General features: G+C 37.8%; 1 protein-coding gene across 7 annotated transcripts in view; it reads left to right on the top strand.

Annotated features, from left to right (window-relative positions):
* ccdc171 (coiled-coil domain containing 171) overlaps positions 1 to 26,034 on the top strand; it is a 378,891-nt gene that overhangs the window by 123,601 nt on the left and 229,256 nt on the right. For all 7 annotated transcript variants that reach the window (XR_011353507.1, XM_069924483.1, XM_069924477.1 and 4 more), the window contains 3 exons: positions 5,294 to 5,461; positions 9,503 to 9,691; positions 19,957 to 20,455. Coding sequence is in view for 6 of the 7 variants with exons in the window: in XM_069924483.1 (XP_069780584.1) it covers positions 5,294 to 5,461; positions 9,503 to 9,691; positions 19,957 to 20,455 (856 nt within the window). In the remaining variant the exon portion in view is untranslated. The remainder of the gene's footprint in view (positions 1 to 5,293; positions 5,462 to 9,502; positions 9,692 to 19,956; positions 20,456 to 26,034) is intronic.

Raw genomic sequence — 26,034 nt, 5'->3', positions numbered from 1 at the left:
GATAGTGGACATCCCTACCTTGTTGATCTGCTTAATTTAAATTGGTTTGATATATATCCATTTACTGTCACTTTCGCCAATGGTTCCTTATATAATGCTTTAATCCAATTAATATATTTCTCTGGTAGGCTGAATTTTTGTAGTACTTTGAATAAATAATTCCATTCTACTCTGTCAAAGGCTTTCTCTGCGTCTAAAGCAACCGCTACTGTTGGAGTTTTGTTTCCTTGTACTGCATGGATTAAGTTAATGAATTTACAGATATTGTCCGTTGTTCGTCTTTTTTTAATAAATCCAGTTTGGTCTAGTTTTACTATTTTTGGTACACAGTCGGCCAATCTGTTTGCTAATAGTTTAGCTCTTGTCTTATAATCTGTGTTAAGTAGAGATATAGGTCTATACGATGCTGGTGTTAGTGGATCTTTCCACGTCTTTGGTATTACTGTAATTATTGCTGTTTTGCATGAATCTGGTATGTTTTGTGTATTTTCAATCTGGTTGATTACTTCCAGGAGAGGAGGAATTAATAAGTCTTTGAATGTTTTATAGAATTCTATTGGGAGTTCATCCTCTCCCGGTGTTTTATTGTTTGGTAGTTTTTTTAATATCTCCTGTATTTCTTCTATTTCAAATGGTTTTATTAATTTATTGTGCTCCTCTGTTTGTAATTTCGGTAGTTCAATTTTAGTTAGAAATTCATCTATTTTGTCTTCTTTCCCTTCGTTTTCAGTTTGATATAGTTGTTCGTAGAATTCCCTGAAGTTTATATGTAATTTGTTTGTCCTTTTTCCTTGATGCCAATACCGTTCTTTTAGTTTGTTCTATCTTAAGCTGCTACGCTAGTATTTTGTGCGTTTTTTCTCCTAGCTCATAATATTTCTGTTTTGTCTTCATTATGTTCTTCTCCACCTTATATGTTTGTAGTGTTTCATATTTTATTTTCTTGTCTGTCAATTTTCTTTTAGTTGTATCTTCCTTTATTGCTAATTCTTTTTCTGTATTTATTTCCCTTTCCAACTGTTCTATTTCTCGATGTTAGTCCTTCTTCATCTTAGTTACATAACTTATTATCTGTCCTCTGATGAATGCTTTCATTGCGTCCCATAGTATAAATTTATTTTTCATTGATTCCATATTTATTTCAAAGTTCATTTTAATTTGTCGCTCAATGAATTCTCTAAAATCCTGTCTTTTAAGTAGCATAAAATCTCCATCTATACATTCTTGGTGGGATGTCCTCTAGCTCTATTGCCAATAACAGGGGTGAGTGATCTGATAACAATTTAGCTTTATATTCCGTTTTCTTAACTCTTCCTTGAATGTGGGCTGATAACAGGAATAGGTCTATCCTTGAGTATGTTTTATGTCTACTCAAATAATATGAATATTCCTTTTCCTTTGGGTGTTGTTTTCTCCATATATCCAAAAGTTGCATATCCTGCATCGATTTAATTATAAATTTGATTACTTTGTTCTTTCTGTTAGTTTTTTTTTCCAGTTTTATCCATGTTTGAGTCCAAATTAAGGTTAAAACCCCCTCCTATTGGTATATTCCCTTGTATATCTGCGATCTTCAAAAAGATATCTTGCATAAATTTTTGATCTTCTTCATTAGGTGCGTATACATTGAGTAAATTCCAAAATTCTGAATATATCTGACATTTTATCATTACATACCTCCCTGCTGGATCTATTATTTCCTCTTCTATTTTGATTGGTACATTTTTATTAATTAATATAGCTACTCCTCTGGCTTTTGAATTATATGATGCTGCTGTTACATGTCCAATCCAATCTCTCTTTAATTTCTTGTGTTCCATTTCAGTTAAATGTGTTTCTTGCACGAATGCTATATCAATTTTTTCTTTCTTCAGTAAATTTAACAGCTTCTTCCTTTTGATTTGGTTATGTATTCCGTTAATATTTAAAGTCATATAGTTCAACATGGCCATTTCATACTTTGTTTATCTTTCCTTTCCGTTTCCTCATCACCACCTTCCCTTCTTATCCATTTCTGTTTTCTTTTTTTGTACACATTGTGAGACAACATTTCTAAAACATAAAATATTTCCACTATTCCCATATCTAAAATTCCTTTAACCCCAATAGTCCCTCCCCTCTCTGAGTTGCCCTTTGTCCCTTGTCGGGCAACCACATCTCCCCTCTACATTTGGATTTGCGAACCCATTTGCAAGCGTCAACAGATTTCGCAGTGACTGTTATTCTTCCCCACCCAGCCCCCCCCGAAAAGATTTTAATCTTGCCCATCCAGATTCTTAAGCGGACCTATTTTGCTCATGTCCCTTTTGATCTTAATATTTTGTTAAATATTTCTCCATTTGTTTTATCTCAATTATAAAAATCAAGCCATCTCTTTGAGTCCTCCTTATTTCCCTCTTCATTATGCTCAAACATTCCTTGTACTCCTTAAGGGATTCCATCTAACCTGTCTGCCTGTTGTATGGAATGCTTACATTTCCAAAGCTTCCACATGCATATTGCAATCAGATGACCAGAAATGCATATAGTATTCCAAGTGCAGCCTAACCAAAGTTTTACACAGTTGCAACACAACTTCCTGATATTTGTTCTCCATACACTGCTCATTGTAAGCAAGCAGTACAGCAACTAATAGCTTTGAACAGCACCTATTAGCCTGAATACTTCTGAAATCTCAGAAGATAAGCCGGTTCAGGACTGGTCAGTACTTGGAGGGGAGCCAAGGAACACCAAGTGCTATAGGTTTCTATGAAGGGCTCTGGACAAAGTGGAAACTCTGTCTGCCTTAAGGTAGACAAAAGTTAAAGAATTTCATGTATGTTACATTCTAAATGTAGTATTATGTGACAATAATGGAACCTTTACCTTCAAAACTCAATCATATTAGAAAGGTACGACCTGCCCCTCCCAAAGCCATGTTGACTTTTTGTTTGTTGGTCTGTGTTTCCCCCCATGCTCTTATTTTCCTTCTCTCCAGCCTTTTAATTAGGTTCCTGCCTGGTTTATACACTTACCTTGAAGAAGTACTCAGCCTCAAAATGTTAGTTGGATATCTTTCTCTCCTATGAATGCTGAGTTCTCCAGCATTTCTGTGTTTTTCAGGCATTCTGCTTTCACAGGATGCAGCATTGAGTAGATTAATTGAAATGTCATGTTGCAGTTGGACAAAATATTGATTATCCTGTACATGGAATCTTTATTGTGTACAATTCTGGCCACTACGCTACAGGAAGGTAACAGTAAAAATAGACAGTGTGTATAAGAAATTAACTGGCATGTTGCTGTAATGGAGGGCTGGAGTCAAAAGGAGAAATTGGATAGGCTAGGATTCTTCTCACTGGATCATAGGAGGCTGTGAATTGACCTTTATGAGGTTTATAAATTTATGAGGGGCATAAATAGGATATGCCATTATAATCATTTTCCCATGGTAGAGGAAATAACAACAAGAGGATACAGATTTAACTTGAGAGGGAGAAAAAAAATGAATGAAGATCTGAGAGATCAGTTTTTCCATACAGGATGATGAATATCTGGAATAAGCTGCCAAGGAGGTGGTGGAGGCAGATCAATTCCAAAATTTAAAAGCATTTGGAAGTTACTTGGATAGGAAATGCATAAATAGATATGGGCTTAATGCAGGCAAATGGGAATAGTGGGTCATGATGGATGGGGGAAAGGTGTGGTGAAGTACAAGTTCCTGTTTCTGTGCTGAACATTTCTTTGATTCTATGATTCACAATGTTGGATTGTCATTATTCGTTGTTTTGAATTCCTTTTGGCTCAATGATTTTTCTCTATGGTTTGCCACTTGTTTCATTTGCTCCTGATGTCAGCATGTGGCCAGGAAAGCATTGCTCATGGGAAACATTACACGCACTCTGTATTGTATTAAATATTGCTAGCTCTGCGCTGACCTGTTAGGCAAGGTTTGAATGTTTGAGGCAAAAGTACTAGATGTTTTCTGATTTTCCTAGTTGGCAATAAAGTTGATTATCCTGTGACCTTAAAGAATTGCAACCAACAGCAATATCTTAAAAATGAACAGAAAATGCTGGAAATAAATGCAAGTCCATCAGTGTTTAAGAAATGAGAAGCAGAATTAGTTTCAGATTGATGACCTTTTACAAGAATACTGATTACAGTAATTCTAATGTATGGATTGCATTTTAAGATTCCAAATTCCACTTATTGTCATGTACACAAAATACACAAAAAATATTGCTCTTGGTCCTCTAAAAACACACAAAAGGTGTTATAATACCAGGCACCTCCTCCAATTCCTATGTCCCCCATACCCTCACCCTCTTTAGCCCCTGGTTCTAACTCCCAAACTATTTTAGAAGTTGTCGGTGCCTTGTACCCTTTGGGACCTCTACTTGCCATTGGCACCCTTACGAGTCTCATTCCTAACATCTCATTTCTGGAAGCCAGCCACAAACAGCCCATTGCCGAGTGTGAGACAGGTTGCCGAGCTCCATGCTGGTCTATTGCTGTGGTTTTCTACCCTGCAAGGTGCTCTCCCAGGCTCTCCTCATTTGCAGGGGGAGGAGGGCTATCTCCTGTTCAGGTGCACTACACTGGTCCACTACAAGCATTGAAGTCTGTTGTTGAAATGCAGGTACCACTGTCTTGGGCTCCAAATTGGATTTTGGATGTGAAACATGCTGCTGGCTCCATTTAAAAGGCATATTAAACCTGCAAAAGACCATTGGATATGGGTAGTTGGATCCTGTGTCAGAGTGCTGGAAGACTACATCTCTGCTCCCTTGCTCTTGTTTCTGCTCTGTTGGCAACACTGCTGTTATAACAGTTGCAATAATGCTACCATCTTGATTAAAGAAATACTGTATCAACTATGTGCTTTAATGTTTAAAATGTAGACATACAGCATGGTAACAGGCCCTTTCGGCCCACAAGCCATTTGAACCCAATTGCCCACTCCTGGTATATTTTTGAACATTTTTCAATGTTTTCTATTTTATCTGAATTCTGGTTGTGCCCACATAACTAGTGTGATTTGTTGCCCTAGGAAAGATATTTGCATGAGTGAAGTTCCAGAATATGCTTCAGTAACACTGGGTACAACACTCCCTCTTGAAACCTAAGTTGTTGAGAAATCTTGCTGCCAAGATGTTTAGTGTTGCACAACATCCATGTTTGGTCATTAGATTCTGCTGTCCTCTATTATAGTTGTACTTAATTTAATATTTTAATTGTACGATTTTTTTTAAACTGCTGTTTGCTGTGTTCTTGGACTTCTACTGTAGTAAAAGTGATATTTTTCTCACAGGAAAAACTGACCTTCCTTCACAATTTGTACCAGCGACTAACAGCAGGCTGTGTAGTCATGAAGCAACCAGATAACATGCTGTCAAAATTCTCCTGGCAGGAGCTGTGCTCTATTCTGCAAGAAAATGTTGATGCCCTCCTTTCAGATCTCTTCAAGGCTAATGAAAAGGTAATGCTGAGGTTTCAAGTTATTGCATCTGACCAAGTGAAACTTAACTGCATCACATCATGATTTAAACAAAAAACAAATTACTTTTATTTCAAAAATAATTCCTATTTAATAATTTACATATATTAATTAGAAGGTGCCCTTTCTGAAGGCATGAAAATGCATCTGAAGGATGAGTGAAATCTCTAAGCTCTGTTCATTTTGAAAACAATTCTGAATGTTGTTATGTATTTAGATCTGACAATTTTATGATGGAATGTTCATAATTGGCTCCTAATTAAGAAAAAAAATCATACATCACGATCCTGACAAGAAGAAATGAAGAGAAAAGAACTTGGCTCTACCTAGACGACAAAGCAGGGCACTGGACTTTGTTCTGCCTCTTGACCTGGTGAGCTGTTGGAGGGGACTTCTGTTGGCGATTCCCCACCACCAGTGCAGAGAGATAGCATCAGTGGAGAACCCATGAGTGAACCCCACATACACGATGTATCAAAATCCAAAACACTACTGTGAGTGCAGCAGTCCCTTGGAGAAAAGTCGGGGACTTTGACTTCTCCACAGGAGGAGGAAGAATTGAGTTCAAGAGGAGGTTCTTTAGGTGAGGATGAGGAAGAAGGGATAGAAGAAGAGGAGGAAGAGGAAATTAAATTTGGATCTTGTATTTAAAAAAGAGGAACTTATCCATAATGTTAATGGAATAATTTAAAGTAATGAAAGGGAAAATGAAGGAAATGAGGAGATGAAAGAAGAAACTGATAAAATATTGGATGTAGTAAATAAAATGAAGAATAAATGAGAGAAAATGGAAGGAACAATTACTAAAATGCAGGATGTTGAAGACAGGGTGACTAATGTGTCAGATACAACTACTGGTTTAATTACAGTGAACGAAACACTTTCTGATAAAGAATATCTTGGAGAATTTTAGCAGAAGAAATAATAGTGAAATAGTGGGTCTGTCAGAAGGGAAAGGAGGACCATATTAAAGATTGGATTCCTAAAATATTTGGAGAAGATCATTTTGAAAATAAGATTGAAATTGAGAGAGCTCATAGGGCCCTGAGACCCAAACCCTCTCTAAATCAGAAGCCACAATTCATATTAATAAAGTTTCTGCGTTATCAAGATAGAGAAAGTTTTGAATTTGGCTGTGAAGAGAGTGAAGGAACAACAAGGTCCTTTGTTATGGAAAAGGGATAGGATCTTGCTTTACCCTGATTTCACTGAGAATTTGTTGAAGCGAAGGAAAGAATTTAATCCTGCTAAGATGATGTTATATGAAAAAGGTTACAAGTTTATTCTTTGATACCAAGCTACTTTGAAGATCTTTGTTCCAGGAGAACAGGATATATATTTTTTTAAAACTTTACTCAAGTGGAAGAATATGTTTGGAGTCTTCCTCAAGCTCAACCCTTAATTACTACGGACCTGATGCAATGAATTAGTTCTTTTTTCTTTTATCTTTATTTTATAAATTGGATAGAAGAATTTGGTGATTTATGTCTTCCTTTATATTAATCAATTGAATTAAGTGATTAAAGCTTATGTATTGAATATACCAAGGGAATTGGGAGGAGTGGGAGGCATTGGTTTTTGCTGGATTATGTGTGTGTTTGTTACTTTGGTCACAACCCGTAAAATGGAGGGAATTAGTGATGTTTTAGACAAGACTTGTTGGGAGGGGTTTTCTTTGTATTGTTATAAATAGAGTTACGTATCTTTGTATTTTATTGCTTTTCTTTTTCTGTCTTTGGATTGCTGGAGGAGGTGTGTTCAGATGCATAGATTCTTTTTGTTGGATTGTGAGGAGGTCTGTGGGACAGAGTGAGGGAGAGGGATTAATTCATATTTGGTTTGATGAGTAAAGTAATTAAGTTTGTAAATTTTAATGTTACTGGGTTAAATGGGTCAATAAAGAGAAAAAGTGTTAACATATATTAAAAATTGGGAGTAGATATATCTTTTTTTAACAAGAAACACATTTAACTGAAAAAGATTTGAAATTAAAAAGAGAGGTAGCAATTTTGATTTAAAAAAAATCTTCCTATTAAGGTTCAAAATATTATTGCAGACCCTGCAGGTTGTAAATAAACATTATCAAAATTTTTCAGAAATGTGGACATTTATGAATTTGTATGCTCCAAATATTGATGATGAGACATTTATTCAAGATACTTTATTAAATTTAGAAGAGGCACATAAAAATATTTTAATTGGAGGAGATTTAATTTTTCTTTAGATCCTTTGTGAGATAGATCTACTCGAGTATCGACAAGAACGAAAGCTGATGAGAAATTGAATTTTATATATGGAGAAAAATTCATCCTAGAGAGAAAGATTAATAATTTTACTCTATTAGGTTTGAAAAAATATTTATTTGATATATTATTGCAAGTAGGAACTCTTAAATTAGGATTGTATATGTCTAGGCAGGGATGGGAATATTACAATATATTACAAATTTGGGAAAATCTATGTAGAGATTCTATGACTAATAGTATTAATGTAAGCTACAGATTTGTCCCCTGATAACCACCCATTTTCTCTCCATGATCAGTTGTGAAGGATTTTGACATAGAGTATCAGCAATTCTTTTTTACTCCTCTGATGCTGCTTGACCTGCTGAGTTCCTCTTGCAGATTTTTATTTTTTGCTCAGGATTTCAATATCTGTAGTCTTGTATCTCCACAACTTTTCATTGGTTACTTAGGAAACATTTTCACTTAATTTTTTTGTGAAATTATCGTTGCTTTGTTGAAGGCCTGGTTACTTGTCTGAATGAAATGAAAGAAAAATTCAGTCATTAATTTTTGTAGAATTAAAATGCAAAAGTAGATGATATTTTCCAAGTACCATGATTATTTTGCCAGGCCACTTTCCTGCTCTATAATGGTAATCTATCCGGCTTGGTCATGTGAATTGATACTGTTTTGTGATTCACATGTTGGACTGTTGAGTTAATGATTGTTTACATTTCCAATGAACAGTCCCATAGCTTGCCATAATCCATTATCTGACTGTTGCAAACTTGGTACAATTCTAGAAAGCACAGTATTTAAAAAAAAAGTCTCACTGCCTCGTCTCCATTTCACAACAGGTCTGCTCACTTGTAATTATAATTTAGACAAACCATTTTATGATGTGTTATATTTGCCTTTATAAGTGTTGGATATTTCATGCACGGTGCAGTAACACCTTTATGCATTGTTGTCAATTCCAATGCTTTTATCTGTCATTGATCATATGAAAGTGGAGATGAAGTTCAGGCCTTTTATGCTTTGCTTTTTCCACAAGATGTTTCAATCCAGTTATTTTTGTGTGGACTTTTTTGTATAATTCAGTTACTTCATTGAAAAATCACATTCCTGCATGTTGAAGATTTTAATGTGTGTTTTTCTGAGATTTGTTTGTTAAATAGTATTTTCTTGAAAAGATTAGTTTTATCATCTTGGCCGACATATTTAAATGAGTTTGCCATTGATTGACCTTCCAGAAATATCCAGTTTTGTGCTTTTTATGCAGAATACACAATTGCAATTGTTCTCTGCAAATGTATTACCTTTTAAAGTTATTTTAAATGTAAGCATTAAACTGCAGAGAAATAACTTCAAGACATTCACAAGACAAGTTATGCTCATTAAATTAGCTGGTGGATCACTTTATTTAAATCCTGTATTATAAATTCTTTAAATTGTAATGCTTAGAATATTACAGTGCACAGTAATTAATTAATATTCTTGAAACTATTAATTTTGAAAGCAGATATAAAATAAATATATTATTTATTTGCCTTTAGAATCTTTTATTTATTTCAAAAGTGGTTAGAATTTTCATTTCTAATGGTTAACACATGTTCAGATATGATAGTTTGGGGAATTTAATTACGCAGCATGAAAATACAGTTAATCAAATTTACATGTAATGCATATTTAATTCAAGTAAGTTTATGGATTAGAATCAAAGTACGATATTTCTGCATTTTACTGTTCACATTTTTAACCCATTCTTTAAACACAAACTTAATTTTTGAATTTTCAGGTGTCCTATTTGGAGCGTACTTGTCAGAATAAGGAAGAAACGATACAGCAGTTGCAGCAAAGCCAAGAAACTACCTTCAGCAAACTAACTGAGCAAATGAAGGAAAGAGAGGCTAGCTGGCAAAAACAGAAAAATCAAATGGAACAGCATTATTCTGGACTCCTTGGAGAGGTTCATTCAAGGGCACAGGTACTACATATAACTGAATTGACAATTATTGTGTAGATGAGGAACAGCTGCTTTAGATGCTTTCAATTTGTTTGTAGACATCACAATCACACACAAGATCAAAATTAGCCAAATTCCTAACTCATTTTATTATTCTCTGAAACAAAGTTGCCTCTCACTCTCAAATTCTATACTATTTATACTTTTTCTCTGCCAAATGATCAGATCCACATTCAGCACCATTAGTCTGGAGTTGGTAGAAATCAGTGTTGAAGGACAAATAGTGGAAAGTTCCAATTAAGCAACTTATTTTCTTGATTGACAAAAACTAAGGGGATGGTTGTTTGCAGATATAAGGGCTCATCCAGTTTCTTCCAGCTCTAATAAAACTTGGTCTATGATTGTAATAGCTGCAATCATGCTACTGAACTAGGAGATGGAACACAAGAACATAAGTAATAGGAGCAGGAAAAGACTATTTGGCCCTTGGCCATTTCCTCATCCTGCACCATGTCTCTGATTCTTTCGTAACTTCTGTTTTGAATGAACTCAATAGCTGAACTCTACAGCTCTCCAGGTAGACATTTCCAAAGAATCACCACCCTCCAAGTGAAGAAATTTCATAGAAATACGACATGCAAACAGGCCCTTCTGCCCTTTGATCCACATCGACCATCAACTGTCATTTTTACACTTAATCCTTTTCTTTATTGTTTTTATCTTTCTCTTTAATTGTCCCCTGATTCTGCCAGTTACTTAAACACTACACTTCACATCGGAATCTTGGCAACCAGCATGTCCTTGGGATTTAGGGTGAAATTGGAGTACCAGGGAAAGTCATGCAGTTAAAGGGACAGTGTGCTAACTCCACACAGACAGTACCCTAGTCTCTGACTGTATGAGGCAGTGCAGTGGCTCTGTCATTGTGCTGCCTTTTCAACTCAATACTGTCCTGAATTTCAATTCTGTTCCAAATGACCTATCTCTTGTTTTGAGTCTGAACTCCTAGTTTGAGAATCCCCAACCAGGAGAACTATTATCCCCACATTTACCTTCTTAACCCTCTAAGGATTTTATGTTTCAATTAGATCTCTTCTCATGGTTATGAAAACCTGGCTGACTTGATCTCTCTTTGTATGATATTCCTGCCTTCTCAGGAACTAGTTTAAACTTTGCAGCACTTCCTTTATAATAAATTTTCTCCCTTTTGGCATCAGGATTATATAATTATAAACAGGTTTTGATCTCAGCAAGGCCTTTCTATGAGACTTATAGTACGGCCTTGTAGAGAGAATTCTTTATTCTCAAAGTCAAAACCTCTAGCATTAAAAATTGATGTGCGATTTGTCATAGGGTCCAGAATTGTACAGCACCGAATCAGGTCCTTTGACCATCAAGTACCTGTCTCCATTATATTTGCTTTTCTAATTGCATGCAGCAGCTGCATATTAGCTTTTTACTGACTTTTGTATAAGAATGCCTGATTCTCACTCTCTCGCCAGTTAGGACACTCAACATTTCTACTTTTTTTTTTTGAAAGTGTAAAATCTGACTTTTCTCTACATAATACTCCCATCCCTCATGTTGTCTCCCCACTTGCTTACTTGTCTGTGTCCTCATTACTGATTCCCACTTAGTTTTGTGTCATAAGCAAACATTGAAAACTGTATTTAGTCCTCTCCGTCAAATCATTGCTTATGAATGGTAGGGCTAATCATAAATTCCCTTTGCATGCAATTTTCCATTTCTTCCAATTCTTTGTTCCCTGCTTAACCAACTTTTATGTGCTCTATATCTGTTCACCATAACCCCTTATCTTCATCAAGTTCAAGTATATCAGACTGGCTCATTCCCTTGTATCTGCTCTGATAATCACATTCTGAATGATGCCATTGGAGTGGTCAAACAGTTCCCATTCATAAATCCATGTTGAATCTGTTCAGTCATTTAAAAAAAAATTCTTAATCTGACTTCTTAAAGATCCCTGCATTTTTCCTCCTATTGATTTTTGGCTGACAGGTTGGTCATTCCTGGTTCACTCCCCTCCTTCATTCTTAAATAGTGGAGTCAGATTTGCAATTCTACAATCTACTGGAACTATTCCAAAATTTATAGTTTTGAATGATCACTGGATCATGTCTGATCTCCATAGCCATCCCTTGAAAACCCTCTGGGTTGCAGATTATAAGGTCCTTTGGGATTTACCATCAAGCTTATTAATATCAAGTTATATGTTTTTGTCATACAAATTTCCTTTGTCCCCCACTTCCACTGGTCCTTTCGTTCACTGGTATTTCTGAAGTGTGTTTTTTTGTTTCTGTGTCCCTGAAGTCAGACAATTATTTGTTTAATTCCTCAAGCCATTTATTTGTTCCTCATTTTAAATTCAATAGTCCACATTGGCCCTCCCTCCCTACTCTTTAAAAAAAAATGCAGTACCTCCATAATATTTGGGACAAAGACACTTTTCTTTAATTTACCCCTGTACTCCACAGTTTTAAATTTGTAAAAAGAAAATTTACGTTTAATTAAAGTGCGCATTCTAGATTTTATTCAAGTTTATTTGTATACATTTTGATTTGAACATGTAGAAATTATAGCACTTTTTATTCATAGACCCCTCATTTCAGGGCACCGTAATGTTTGGGACATTTGGCTTCATAGATTTTTGTGATTACTCGGGTATGTTTAATTGCTTCATTGGTGCAGTTCTACGAGAGATAGGCTTGTTTCAAAGCCTTTGCTTACCTTAAGTGTATGGAGTTGCCATTTTTCCAACATGAGGACCAGAGTTATGCCAATGAAAGTCAAAGAGCCACTGAGGCTGAAAAACCAAGAATAAGGCAGTAAGAAACATTGCACAAACCTTAGGATGACCGCAATCAACTGTTTGGAACATCATTAATAAGGAAGTGTATTCCAAGGAATACCGCCACTGCTTATGACAGAAGAATTCTCATCATAATGAAGAAAAATCCCCAAACTTATATCGGACAGATCAGAAACGTTCTTCAGGTGTAGATGTGCCAATGACCACTTTTGTTAGATGAAATATAGAGGCTACATTGCAAGATGCAAACCATGGCAAAGGTGGGTTTTTTTTTGTATCTTGGACAGTTCCTTTATTCTACCACACTTTTCTCTTGCCATTAATCTGACACAGGTTCATCTTGGTGTCATCTGTCCACAAGACCATAGTTCCAGAATTTGAAGGCTCTTTTAAATACTTATTGGCAAACTGTAATCTGGCCATCCTTACTGTGACTAACTAGTTGTTGGCATCTTGCAGTGTAGTCTCTGTATTTCTGTTGGTGAAATCCTCGGAGGATGGTAGTCATTGACATTTCCACACCTGTCTCCTGAAGAGTGCTTCTGATCTGTGGAACCGGCATTTGGGAATTTTTCTTCATTATGATGAGAATTTTTCTGTCATCAGCAATGGATGTCTTTCTTGGATACCAGTCCTTTAGCAATTACTGAGCTTACCAGTATGCTCTTTCTTCTTAATGCTGTTCAAAACATACGATTTTGGTAATCCTAAGGTTTGGGTGAGGACTCTTTATGTTTTATTCTTGTTTCTCAACCTCATAATGGCTTCGTTGACTTTCATTGGCACAATTCTGGTCCTTGTGTTGAAAAATGGCAACTACAGACTCCAAAGGTGATCAAAAGCTTAGAACCAAGCCTAGCTTTCTTATACCTGCACCCATGAAGCAATTAAATATACATGAGTACTCACAAACACCTGTGAAGCCAATTGTCCCAAACATTATGGTTCCCTGAAATGAGGGAACTATGTATAAAAAGTGCTGTAATTTTGACATGGTCAAACCAAAATGTATACAAATAACTTTGAATAAAATCTGTAATGTGCACTTTAAATTAACCTTGAATTGTTTGATTATAAATTTAAAATTGTGGAGCACAGGGGCAAATAAAGGTAAAAATGTCTTTGACCCAAACATTATAAAGGACACTGTTCATCAGCGCAGGAATAGGTCCTTAGGGCCACCAGATCCATGCTGTCTATGATACCGAACTAATTAATCCCATCTGAACATTGTCCATATCCTTCTAGTGCCTGCCTCTTTACATGACTGTCTAAATGCTTCTTAAATCCTAGTATCAGCTCTCTTGGCAGTGGGTTCCAGGCAACTTGCCTCACACAATAAACTTTCCCTGACAAACCCTGAGGAGCTGGAGCAGCATGGAAGATTCCTGGACCATTGGAGTCTTTTCTGGGGCAAAGGAGATATGTACAAGAGGGACTAGTTGCACCTGAACTGGATTAGGACCAATATCCTTTGCGGGAGGGGGAAGTTTGCAAAAGCTAATGGATTTAAGGTAGCATGGCAGGAAGTGGGACCCAAAGTAGTCCTGTGGAAAATGGGAAAGTTGAGGCAAGTATAGAAATTAAGGACCGTTGGCAGGGAGGGTAGGCGAAAGGAAGGAAAATCTGATATGCTAAACTACATTTATTTTAATGAAAGAAGCCTGATAGGAATGGCAGATTAACTTAGAGAATGGACAAGCACATGGGATTGTGATGCTACAGTTATTGCTGAAACATTATTAAGAGGTTGCTAGGACTGACAGCTCAATATTTTAAGGAACAGAAGCTTTTGGCATGATGGGTTGAAGGTGTGAACTAGATCATGGAAAACTTCATGGCAGTACTTAAGTACTTCAAGTGTGGCATAATCGAAGTTTTATACCACTACAGCATGACTTGCCAACTTTTATACTCAAGAGTCCTGTCAGACAAAGGCAAGGTTCTTTACGCTTTCTTTACTCCACTATCCTCTTGTGTTGCTACTCTTGGAGAGCTATGGAGTTGTACCCCAAGATCACCTTGTACATCAATGCTCCTGTGCATCGTGCCTTTAAAATATACAATTCTTGTAAATGATAGGAAGCATATACAACATTTGGCATCCAATTCGTCATCCAAAACACTGCCACACCATCTGTTAAAAGCCTTGGAACAATATGCTGAGCTTTCTTCTGAAGGGAACTCTACTGCTTAGAAGGATGAGCAGTAGGTACAGTGGAGACACGGTATGACTGTACCTGTTTGTTTACTTCCCTTTTCCTTCCAGGCCTCTGGGACCCTGCCTACATATCATCTCTATTCTATATCCTGACTGAAAATTGTAATTTTTCAGTTGTCAGTGGGTCAGAATTCTGAAATTTCCTTCTCATTGGTATGTGATTTTTTTTTTACCATAAGAACTGCAAAGATTCAACTTTCTCAGGGCAAATAAGTAAGGTTATTAAATACTGGCCTGATTAGCGACAAGGTATCAGAGAGGTATCAACACATCAAAAACATTACATGTATTGTGGATAACCCACAATAATTAAACTATTCTCCTGATTTACCAAGGCAAAAATAATTACCTGAGAATGTCCACCACTTTCTGTTCTCATTTACTTCAATGCAGAAATTGTACATTGGACATGCTATACATCTACACCCCCCCCCCCACCTCCTTTTCTTTCACTTTGTAATTAAAGAAACAGTAAATGTATAGTTTTTATGTACAGTGGGATCTGAGGGGTGGGGGTTGGGTTCAGGTCCATAGATCCTTGAAAATGGCCATGCAAGGGAGGAGTCACGCGATGGAGTAGTGGCCGGACGGTGAACTCCAGCCCTCTCCAGAAAAGTCGGGAAAAACAAGAGAAAACACAAAGGCACAGAAATAAAAGTTACAGAAAAGTGAGTATAAAGGTGGAAAGAAGATGGCGACAAAAAAAGAAAAGTCGAAAGCAACGGTAAGAAGAGAGGAAGAGAAGACAAAGGAGGAAAGAGGTGAAGGCCTTACCTGTCCGAAGAGGCCCGCTGCGGAGAGAGAAACCCGCTCCCTCAGGTCGGTAAATAATGGACTACAAAAATGGCTCGCAGAGCCGAGCAAAAGTGCGCAACCGCGCATGCGCGAAACTTCGCGCATGCGCGATGCGAATGAAAAAAAACACACCGACGGGAGGGGGGACCAGCTGGGGAGTCGATCTCCACAGCCGGCAACGACAGCTGCAGAACACCTGCAGCAAGAAGAGACCACAGAAGACAATAGAAACAAGATAGAAGAGGAGGAAGGGGCAACAAAGAAACAACAGATGGTCAACCCAGAGGAAGAAGAAGAGGAAGAGTATGGTGAAATAGAAGAAGAAAAGATAGGCAAGGTAAAGGATATACTTGCTCTTATTAAAGGATACATGGAGTCATTTAAAGAATGGCAAACACAGGAATTTAAGGATTTAAGAAAAAGAATAAACAACACAGAGGAGAAAATAATTAAAATGGAGATGACCTTAACAGAAATGGGAAAAAAAATGGACAAGATGGAAGAGCGGGCAGTAGCAGCAGAAATGGAGGTAGAAGACTTAAAAAAGAAATTGGAGAAATCTAATAAAAAAACTAAAGAGACACAAGAACTACTAGCTCAAAAAATAGATACAATGGAAAACCATAAAGATAGTGGGCCTTAAGGAAGATGAAGAAGGCAAGAATATGAGGGAGTTTATAAAAGAGTGGATCCCTAAGACCCTAGGATGTCCAGAACTACAGCATGAAATGGAAATAGAAAGGGCACATAGAGTATTGGCCTCTAAACCACAACCACAACAAAAACCAAGATCTATTGTAGTAAAATTCCTAAGATATACTACAAGAGAAAAGGTACTGGAGAAGACAATGGAAAAAGTAAGAGAGGGCAACAAACCACTGGAGTATAAAGGGCAAAAAATCTTCATTTATCCAGATATAAGTTTTGAACTCCTAAAGAAGAGAAAAGAGTTCAATACAGCAAAGGCGATTTTATGGAAGAAAGGGTATAAATTTATACTAAAGCATCCAGCGGTATTGAAAATATTTATTCCAGGACAACAAAACAGACTATTCTCGGATCCAGAAGAAGCACGAAAATTTGCAGAACAATTACAAAAATAGACTGAGGGAGGAAGACGGGTAATGAGAGTTAAAATTATCACGACTGATATGTATGTGGGTAAAGACAAAAATAGACTGAGGGATGAAGACGGGTAATGAGAGTAAAAATGATCACGATTGATATGTATGCAGGTAAAGAGGTATAAGAGTGAATAGAGACAATGAGCATACATGAATGTATCTGTACTTAGAGGAAAATATAGATAGTATAGACAAGAATTAATAAGGGAAGGTAATGGAATAGAGAGAATAAGGAGGGAATTAAAAGAGGGACCTTTGTGACATATGAAAAGTGAAATCTTTTCTGGGGGAGGCGGGGTGGGGGGAAATAGCGGTCACTGCAAAATCAGTTGACGCTTGCGAGTGGATTCGCAAATCCAAATGGAGAGGGGAGATGTGGTTGTCCGACAAGGGATAAAGGACAACTCAGGAGGTGAAGGGGAGATTGGGGATAAATAAGATAGAAATAGGAGAATAAGGAAAATGTTAGATGTTGTAGGTATGTTGTCTTATAAAGAGTTGAAAATAAGAAAACAGAAATGGAAAAGGAGGAAAGGTAATGATGGAAAAACGGAAAGAGAAGATAAACAAAATATAAAAGGGCTACGCTGAACTATATGTCTTTAAATATTAATGGAATACATAACCAAATTAAAAGGAAGAAACTACCAAATTTAAATGAATAAATGTATTCCATTAGAAAAAATAACATATTGGTTAAGAAATAATATTGAAATATTCGAACAAGTATAGGAGCCTTACATTAAATACAATAGCGAAAACCTACCGGGGACAAACATTACCTAAGTTGATGGAAGGAGAAGGAAAGAAAAGAATGGACTCAGTAGAATTTCTGGTGTAATTTTGTTGAATGACAACATTGTCTGACTGGCTTAATGCAACCTAGATTGTATACCTAAAATGGATGAGGGGGGGGGGTGGGGGGGTGGTTTGGGAGGAAAGGGGGGGGGGGGGAGAAAAAGTCACGGTATATGTGTGAAAAGAAATAGTGTATATCATGGCTAATGTGATTTATGGTGTGAAAAATAAAAAAATTAAAAAAAAAAAAAAAGAAAATGGCCATGCAAGTAGATTAAGTAGTAAAGAAGATATGTGGCCTTCATTGGGGGAGGGGGCTGGGGGTTTGTATAAAGTGTGAGAGTAAGGAAGCTGTATTGCAATTTTATTGAATTTTAATTAGGCAGCACTTGGGAGTACTGTGTGTAGATCTGGTTGCCCTATTACAGGAAGGATGGGGAATCTTTGGAAAGGGTACAGAAGAGAGGTATGTGGAATAAACTGTCTTTAAGCATACTCTTAAGTCATCTCCTCAATCGGAGAAGAAAGTATGTTGACTGTTTTCATATGCAGTAGGACATGTAGATGGGAGTCCATTGAAGGCAGGGAAGTTGGCATAATGTTCTGAATTACATTCACTACCTTCTGTAGCTTTCAATCTTGAGCAGAAGAGCTCCTATATCATGCTGTAATGCAATCAGCAAGTATGCTTTCGTTAGTGCACCTGTAGAACTTGCTGAGGGACAAAAGGGGAGGCATGTAGAACTTCCTTAGTCATCTGAGAAAGTAGAGGTTGTGTTGTACTTTCTTGATTGTCACATCAGTGCATTTGTCCAAGGTCAGATCACTAGAGATATTCCTTAGAATTTGTAACTATCTATACCTGTGGCTTCAGAACTCTTAGCATAGACAGAAGTATGAACTCTGCCCTGTTTTGCTGAAGTAATCTACAATATCTTTCATCTTATTTGATGTTGAGAAAGAGGTTGTTACTTTGGCACCAAGGCTCTAGACTTTCAATCTCATTTCTGTATTCCATCTTGCCATTATTTAATACCCAGCCCACAAATGCGGTGTCATTAGCAAATTGGAAGATGGAGTTGGAACAGCATTGAGCTGCACAATTGTAGGTGCAGAGGGGACAAAGTACACACCTTTAGGTAACACGAGTGTTGAGTAATTGAGGAGGAAATGTTGTTATCCGTTGTCACTGATTGCAGTCTATTTGATAGAAGATCAAGGATCCATTTGCAGAGGGTGGTGCTGAGACTGGGATCTTGAAGTTTGGGAATGAGTTTGTAGGAGACTATTGAATTGAAGGCGGAGTTGTAGTTTATGAACAGTCATCTATCATGGGTGATAGGTGTCCTTGGTGTCTAGGAGTTCTCTGGGGAGCGAGATGGCATCTGCCGTGGATCTGAATGGCTGGTAGGTCATTTAAAGAGTGTCAAGACAAGCTGGTTGGCTTGAGTGAAATTGAGCCATGGCCAAGTTCTCAAAGCATGTCAAAATAACCTGTTGGTAGTTATTTAAGGCCTTTCTTTTCTTCAGTCCTAGTTTGATAGGAGCCTTCTTAAATGTGTCTGAATATATTCACCAAGTGATTTGCACAGCTCACGGGACACATACCAGAACTCTGTCTGGGCCAGTCACTTTCCATGGGTTCACCAAGGGTGCAATATTGCTTGTGGTGGTTCATGTGGATGCCATCTTTTGTACTGGCTCTGCTTGAAGTGCTTTGCTTTGTTCACTAATCGCATGCATTCCCTACTATAGTTTTCGTCCAGCATTCTCTTGGGATGTGAACTTTGTGTGGTATTGTCTCTTTGCTTTCCTTGTGGAAATCCTGCTTAGATGTATTATAGAGGCCCATATTTCCGGACTCAAATACATTCAACCTGGCCTTAACAGTGACCCGATTTCCAGGTTCATCCATAGTTTCTGATTGGGGAATATTTTTATTCTCTTCTTGGTCACGTAGCCTTTTACACAGTTACTGATGAAGGCAGTGCCAATGGTGTATTCACTAAGGCTGTTTATTGAATCCTTGAACATTAACCAGATTTGAAGCAGATTAAGTAGGGTGTTGCCTGGATTAGAGTGTATGAGCTGCAAGGGGAGATTTGACAGACAGGTTGTTTTCTCTGGAACGTAGGAGGCTGAAGTGAGACCTGATAGAAGTTTACAAAATTACAAGAGATATTGATAGGGTAAAAGTACCACATCCTTGAGTTCATGTGTTTAAGATGATAGGGGTATCTTTTAAAGGAGATGTGTGGGGTATTTTTTTTTAAACAATGTCTGGAACAGAATGCCAGAAGTAGTGGTAGAAGAAGATATGATAGTCAATTGAAGAAGCTTTTATATAGACACACAAATATACGGGAAATAGAGGGATATCTATCACACGCAAGCAGTAGAATTTTAGCTCAACTTGGGCACCATGTTTGGCGCAGGGACATGGGATGAAGGGCCTATACCTTTGCTGTACTATTTTATGTTCCAAAATTCACTACTGACTTTTTTCATTATTTTTCAGTCATGTCATCTTGGAGCAGAAGAGGCCAAAGAAAATGCTTCCAGCCTGGCAAAGGTCAATAACCAGTTGACACTTGAATTATCACTTACAAAGAAACTATTGTCTCAGAAACAAAAGGAGCATGTTGCTTTACTGGCAGCTTGTGCTCTGATGGCAGGTGCATTGTACCCATTATACAGTCGATCCTGTGAATTGTCTGTGCAGAAAGACTTCCTTAAAGAACAAGTGAGCACATGTGACTATTTCAAAAATGAAATCCGGACTGTTGTCCAGGTTCTTTCCCTGGAAGGGAATCCTGACAAATCACAGAAAAGGAAGAAACCTCAAAGAGGATTGATTCAAGTTTTCAGAAAAATTGTTATTGCGATCTTAGCAGCCAATAGACTTCAAGCATTTGGATTGGGACGCAGGCCACTATTTACATGGAGTGAGGGAATAAAGAATAAACCAAAACTTGCAGTTTTCTCTGGCAACACCAAGTCCTGTGTCACTAGTTCAAGTAAGTATTGGCCTAGCCAACATTTTCTAGATTGTGACCAATATTACAGCTGCAAATCTCCAATTCTAACCATAGATCATGATTTTTTCAAATCAGCCATATTCACTAATAATTGGAAAGTTATGGATGGGACAGGAGAAATAAAATCACAAATGCTGCTCTTAATAGAAATGTACAATGCAGAAATGGGTCCTTACGGTCCACTTTGTCCAATCCAATTTTGTGCCTGTCATTGCTAATCCTATTTACCAATATTAGGCCATTATCCTTTTACACAATTCATACCTAAGTACCTGTCCAAATGCCTTTTAAATAGAATTGTATTGACATCTACCACATCCACTATCAGCTTTTTCCAAATGACCATTATCCTCTGGAGTAAAACATGAAAGTCTGCAGAGACAGTGGTTGAAGTAAAAACACAATGCTGGAAAAAACTCAGCAGGTCAAACAGTGTACTTTACACAGCAAAGATAAAAATATCTTTATTGTACCTTGATGAAGGGATCAAGCCTGAAATGTCGGTTATGTTTTATTATCTTTGCTACATAAAAGGCCATTATCCTCTGTTGTGTAAAGCTTACTCCTCAGATTTCCCCTCGTATCTAAACCTTTTCCATCTAGCTTTAGAATATTCTGCTCTGTGTGAAATGCTCTAACCCCATAATTTTGTTACCCTTCTCATGATAACCTCTTGGCCTCCTACATACCAGTGAGAATAAACCTATTTTATCCAACCTGTTTTTATAACTACAGCCGTCCATTCTAGACAACATGCTAGTGAATCTCTTCTGTACTCTGTTGTCACCAAGCTGGTCTCCTAACTCTTGCACTCAATGAAATCATAAGCCTATAGTTGCTGGAATCTGGAGTTTCAAACCATCTCCTGCAGGAATTCAAGCATCATCATTTGGTGTGGGGAAATTGTCGATGTTTTATGTTGAAACCCTTCAATGGTCTAGATTTATTTTTGCCTTGATAAATGGTTTCAACCTGAAATGTTGACAATTCCTCCCCCACCTACTACATTGGAAATAGGATTTTTTTTTAAAGTTGATATTCAACAACAGGGAAGGATGAGTAGAATATGGGAATATCTTGATAAAGTGAGACTAAATGAGTAAATATCACAGTAGGATTAGGCTTAGGTTATGCTTCATTGTCTATATAATATAATATAATAATCGCAAGACTGTGGGATATACTAAGCAGGCCAAACCAAATAGAAAAAGAAATGAGCTAAAATAATGTCTGATACAGGCAGAAAGAAAGAAAGGGTGCTACCTAAAGTTGGAGAAATTGATGCATTGAGGCCAGAGAATAACAAAGTGCCTAGACAGAGGATGAGTTGTTCCTCAAGTTTGTATTGAGCCTTATATGGCCTAATGCTGGAGGCCACAGACAGAAAGGTCAACATGGGAGTGGCATGTTTTATTAAGGTGTCGGGCTACTACTGGAAACTCAGGGTCTCTCCTGAAACCCAAACATGGGTGCTCCACAAAACATTCACCCTCTCTGTAATTGATTACTTCACTGCAGAGAAGACCATGTTGTGAGTAACAGACAATAAACAAGTCTGGAAAAAGTGCAGGGAAATTGACCGAAATATAAGACACCAAGATAAAATCCTTCCTCCCATTTTCTCTGCAACTTAAATTGTTTTCCCTCTTTCTCTGTTTGCTGAAGGGTGTCAGACCTGAAATATTAATTCTGATTCTGCCTGGCCAGTTGGGCACTTCCAGCATTTTTTGTTTTTATTGAAAATTTTTTGACATTTAAAAAAAATTTTTTGATTCGACCATTTTGCTGGAATGCTCAGTACAGCTTTGACCATCCCTCCATAAGAAGGACATGAATCATTAAAGAGGGTACAAATGAGATTCATCAGGAAGTTGCCTAGAATGGAGCATTTTGGTAACGATGGGAGACTGGGTTGGTTTGTTTTGTTTTCCTTGGAATGGAGGTAGCTGAATGGGGATCCAAAAGAAAAGCCCAAAAAATTGAGTGGTGCAGATAGCAGGAAAGTTTTTCCTACAGTTGCAGTGTCCAAAACTTGAAGCTTTGGGTTCGGGTAGAGGGTATGTAAATAACCATATAACCATTTATGGAGTGGAAACAGGCCATGTCGGCCTTTCGAGTCCGCACCGGTTCACTAGAACAACTCCACTAGCTCAAACCTCTGACAGATGTATGTTGAAAGGTTGTAATGCGCGTCAAAAGAACCAAAGACTTGTTGATCCAAACCAAGGCTTTTATTAACTAAAAGACTGGAGCATATCACAAATAGTTCGACCAGTCTAGAATGACCTGGTCTGGCTAGGAGCAATCCTTTAAGACCTGCCAGTAGGTGTGGCTACACTCTCAGCCAATCAGAGTCATCCTACACTACCATTTGTACATATGTACATATACACATTGGTGATAGAATCTGTACTATTACAAAGGTTTTCTATAATTTCCTGATTTTCCTCTCCCTGCCTGCTTGAGTACTAGAACATAGAATAGTACAGAACAGGAACAAGCCTGTCAGCCCATTATCATGACTGCGTCGATCGTGATGCCATTCTAATCCCATCTGCTGGCACAGGATCTGTATCTTTCTATTCTCCACCTGTTCATGTGTTAATCTAAATGCCTCTTCTAAATACTTCTACCACCTCCCTTGGCAATATATTCCAGACACTTAGCATAATGTGGTCAAAAAAAGCTTACCTCACAAATCAACTTTAAACTTTTTGCCTCTCACCTTAAGCCCATGTCCTCTAATATTTTACATTTCCATCCTGGAAGAAAAACTGACCATCTATCCTATTTATACCTCTCATAATTTTATATTTTCTATTATGTTACCTCTTAGCTTCCGGTGCTCCAAAGAAAACAATCCATATTTATTCAACCTCTCCTTACCATTATCAGAAATATCTTCCAGTACAGTTAATTTCCTGGCTTTCTGCACCCTCTTCCTCATCCTATTATGCACCCTTTCTAAAGCTTCCACATCCATTTTTTTGCTTGGTGACCAGAATTGCGAACAATACTTCAAATGTGACTTTATTGAAATTTTATACAACAATATCACCTCTCAACTGTTATTCTCAGTACCATTTTTTTTTAAGGCATGTTGAAAGCATTCATTACCACTCTATTTACTTGTGGTGCCTCTTTCAGGGAGCTGTGGAATTGCACCCCAAGAACCCTCTTGGGGACCTGCCATCTATTGTGCACTTTCCTCTTACGTTTGACCTCCCTAAATGCAATACCTCACACCTGTCCAGATTAAATTCCATCTGCCATTTCTCCATGCAAATTTCTGACTGATCTGTATGCTGCTACATCCCCCAACAACTTTCATCGCTGTCCACAACTCCTCCAATTTTTATGTTGTCCCCAAACTTAGTCATCAGACATTTTTGTCCAGACAATTTATCAATAACAAACAACAGAGGTCACAACAGAGTTCTGATCCTTGTGAAATACGACTGGTTTTCAATCAGAAAAAACACTTTCTTCAATGACCAAATCAATTTTATATCCAGCTTTATAATTCACTGTGGATTCCATGTGACTTAATCTTTTGGAAGAACCAATCATGTCAACCTTGTCAAGTGCTTTACTGCAGTCCATGTGGACTGTATCATCTGCTATCTTTGCAACCATCTTTGCCACTTACTCAAAAAGATACCTTAGACGGGACCTTCCTTGCACAAACCCTTATTGACTTTGCCAAATAATGTATTAATGATTTTCCAAATCTGAATAAATCCCATCTCGAAGAATCTTGTACAATAGTTTCCCTACCACTGATGAAAGACTCAATGGCTTATAATTTTCTGGCTTGTCCTTCTTGTTCTTAAAGAAAGGAACAACATTGGCAATTCTCCAGACTTCTGGGAGCTCATTGATGCCTGTCAAGCCCCCAGCATTCACCTCAGGCCATCAGAACTTATTCTCAAAGCTTTTTTCAAAATCCAAACATCTCTCTTCTTGATATTGACATGCTATAGTTTATGAATGTACTTCTCCCTGATTTCACCATCATTTATGTCTTTGTTGGTGACAACGGATGCAAAGTACTCATTTAGAAGCTTCCATTTCATCTGGCTCCAGGTGTAGATTCCATCCTTCATCCTTGAGTTGATCTACCCTTTTCCCAATTACCAAGGATATTTCACAGCCAAATTTAGCCCTCCTAACTTTGTTTTTAAGTTATTTTCTGCTTCCTTTGTAGTGTGGTAATTGTGGTTTTGCAGATTCCAGTTCAAGTTTATTGTCATAAGCCTGTTCATGTTTCTTTGGCTTGGCTTCGCAGACGAAGATTTATGGACGGGGTAAAAAGTCCAGGTCAGCTGCAGGCTCGTTTGTGGCTGACAAGTCCGATGCGGGACAGGGAGGCACGGTTGCAGCGGTTGCAGGGGAAAATTGGTTGGTTGGGGTTGGGTGTTGGGTTTTTCCTCCTTTGCCTTTTGTCAGTGAGGTGGGCTCTGCGGTCTTCTTCAAAGGAGGTTGCTGCCCGCCAAACTGTGAGGCGCCAAGATGCACGGTTTGAGGCGTTATCAGCCCACTGGCGGTGGTCAATGTGGCAGGCACCAAGAGATTTCTTTAGGCAGTCCTTGTACCTTTTCTTTGGTGTACCTCTGTCACGGTGGCCAGTGGAGAGCTCGCCATATAACACGATCTTGGGAAGGCGATGGTCCTCCATTCTGGAGACGTGACCCATCCAGCGCAGCTGGATCTTCAGCAGCATGGACTCGATGCTGTCGACCTCTGCCATCTCGAGTACTTCGACGTTAGGGATGAAAGTGCTCCAATGGATGTTGAGGATGGAGCGGAGACAACGCTGGTGGAAGCGTTCTAGGAGCCGTAGGTGGTGCCGGTAGATGTACAACCTGACAAAACAGCATTTCTCTAGACCACAGTGCACATACATACACACACAATACAGTTCATAATAATCACATATATACATAAAGATATAATTTAAAATAAATATTTTGGGATGATTTACTCAGTTACTGGATACTGCTCATCTATCTCACAGCTTTCGGGAAGAAGCTATCTCCCAGCATGGCAGTATTGATTTCGATGCTTCTGTACCTCCCCCCGGTAAGAGCTCAAACACACGGTGTGCCCTTCAGTCCACTGCTTCCTTGCCGATTTTTTTTAACCATTTCACACTGATCCTGTTTACATGCATGAGGTCCAATTCTATGCTATACTCATTAAGTGCCTGTCTAGATATCTCTTAAACGAAGTCATTGTATTGGATTCCACAACCACTTATGACAGGATTCCAGAGATCAATGACTTTCCCTCAAATCCTTTTAAAACTTTCCTCTCACCTTAAACCTATGCCCTCTTATTTCTGATACTGCAATCAATGGGAAAAATATTCTATCTATCCTATTATAATATCAACTTGTATACTTTTATCCAGTCATCCACTCACTCTTTTTCACTTCATGGACAATCCCAGTCAATCCAACAGGCCAAGCTATGGTATGCAGAGAAGTAAAAAAAAATGGATGGCAGACAGAAATGGCTTTAATGTCGACTGGGAGAAAGAGCATGTAATCTAAAGT

Source organism: Narcine bancroftii, chromosome 1, assembly GCF_036971445.1.
Source record: "Narcine bancroftii isolate sNarBan1 chromosome 1, sNarBan1.hap1, whole genome shotgun sequence".
Classification (NCBI taxonomy): Eukaryota; Metazoa; Chordata; class Chondrichthyes; order Torpediniformes; family Narcinidae; genus Narcine; species Narcine bancroftii.
The sequence above is the reverse complement of the archived record's forward strand: the minus strand, read 5'-3'. Positions and strand labels throughout refer to the sequence as shown.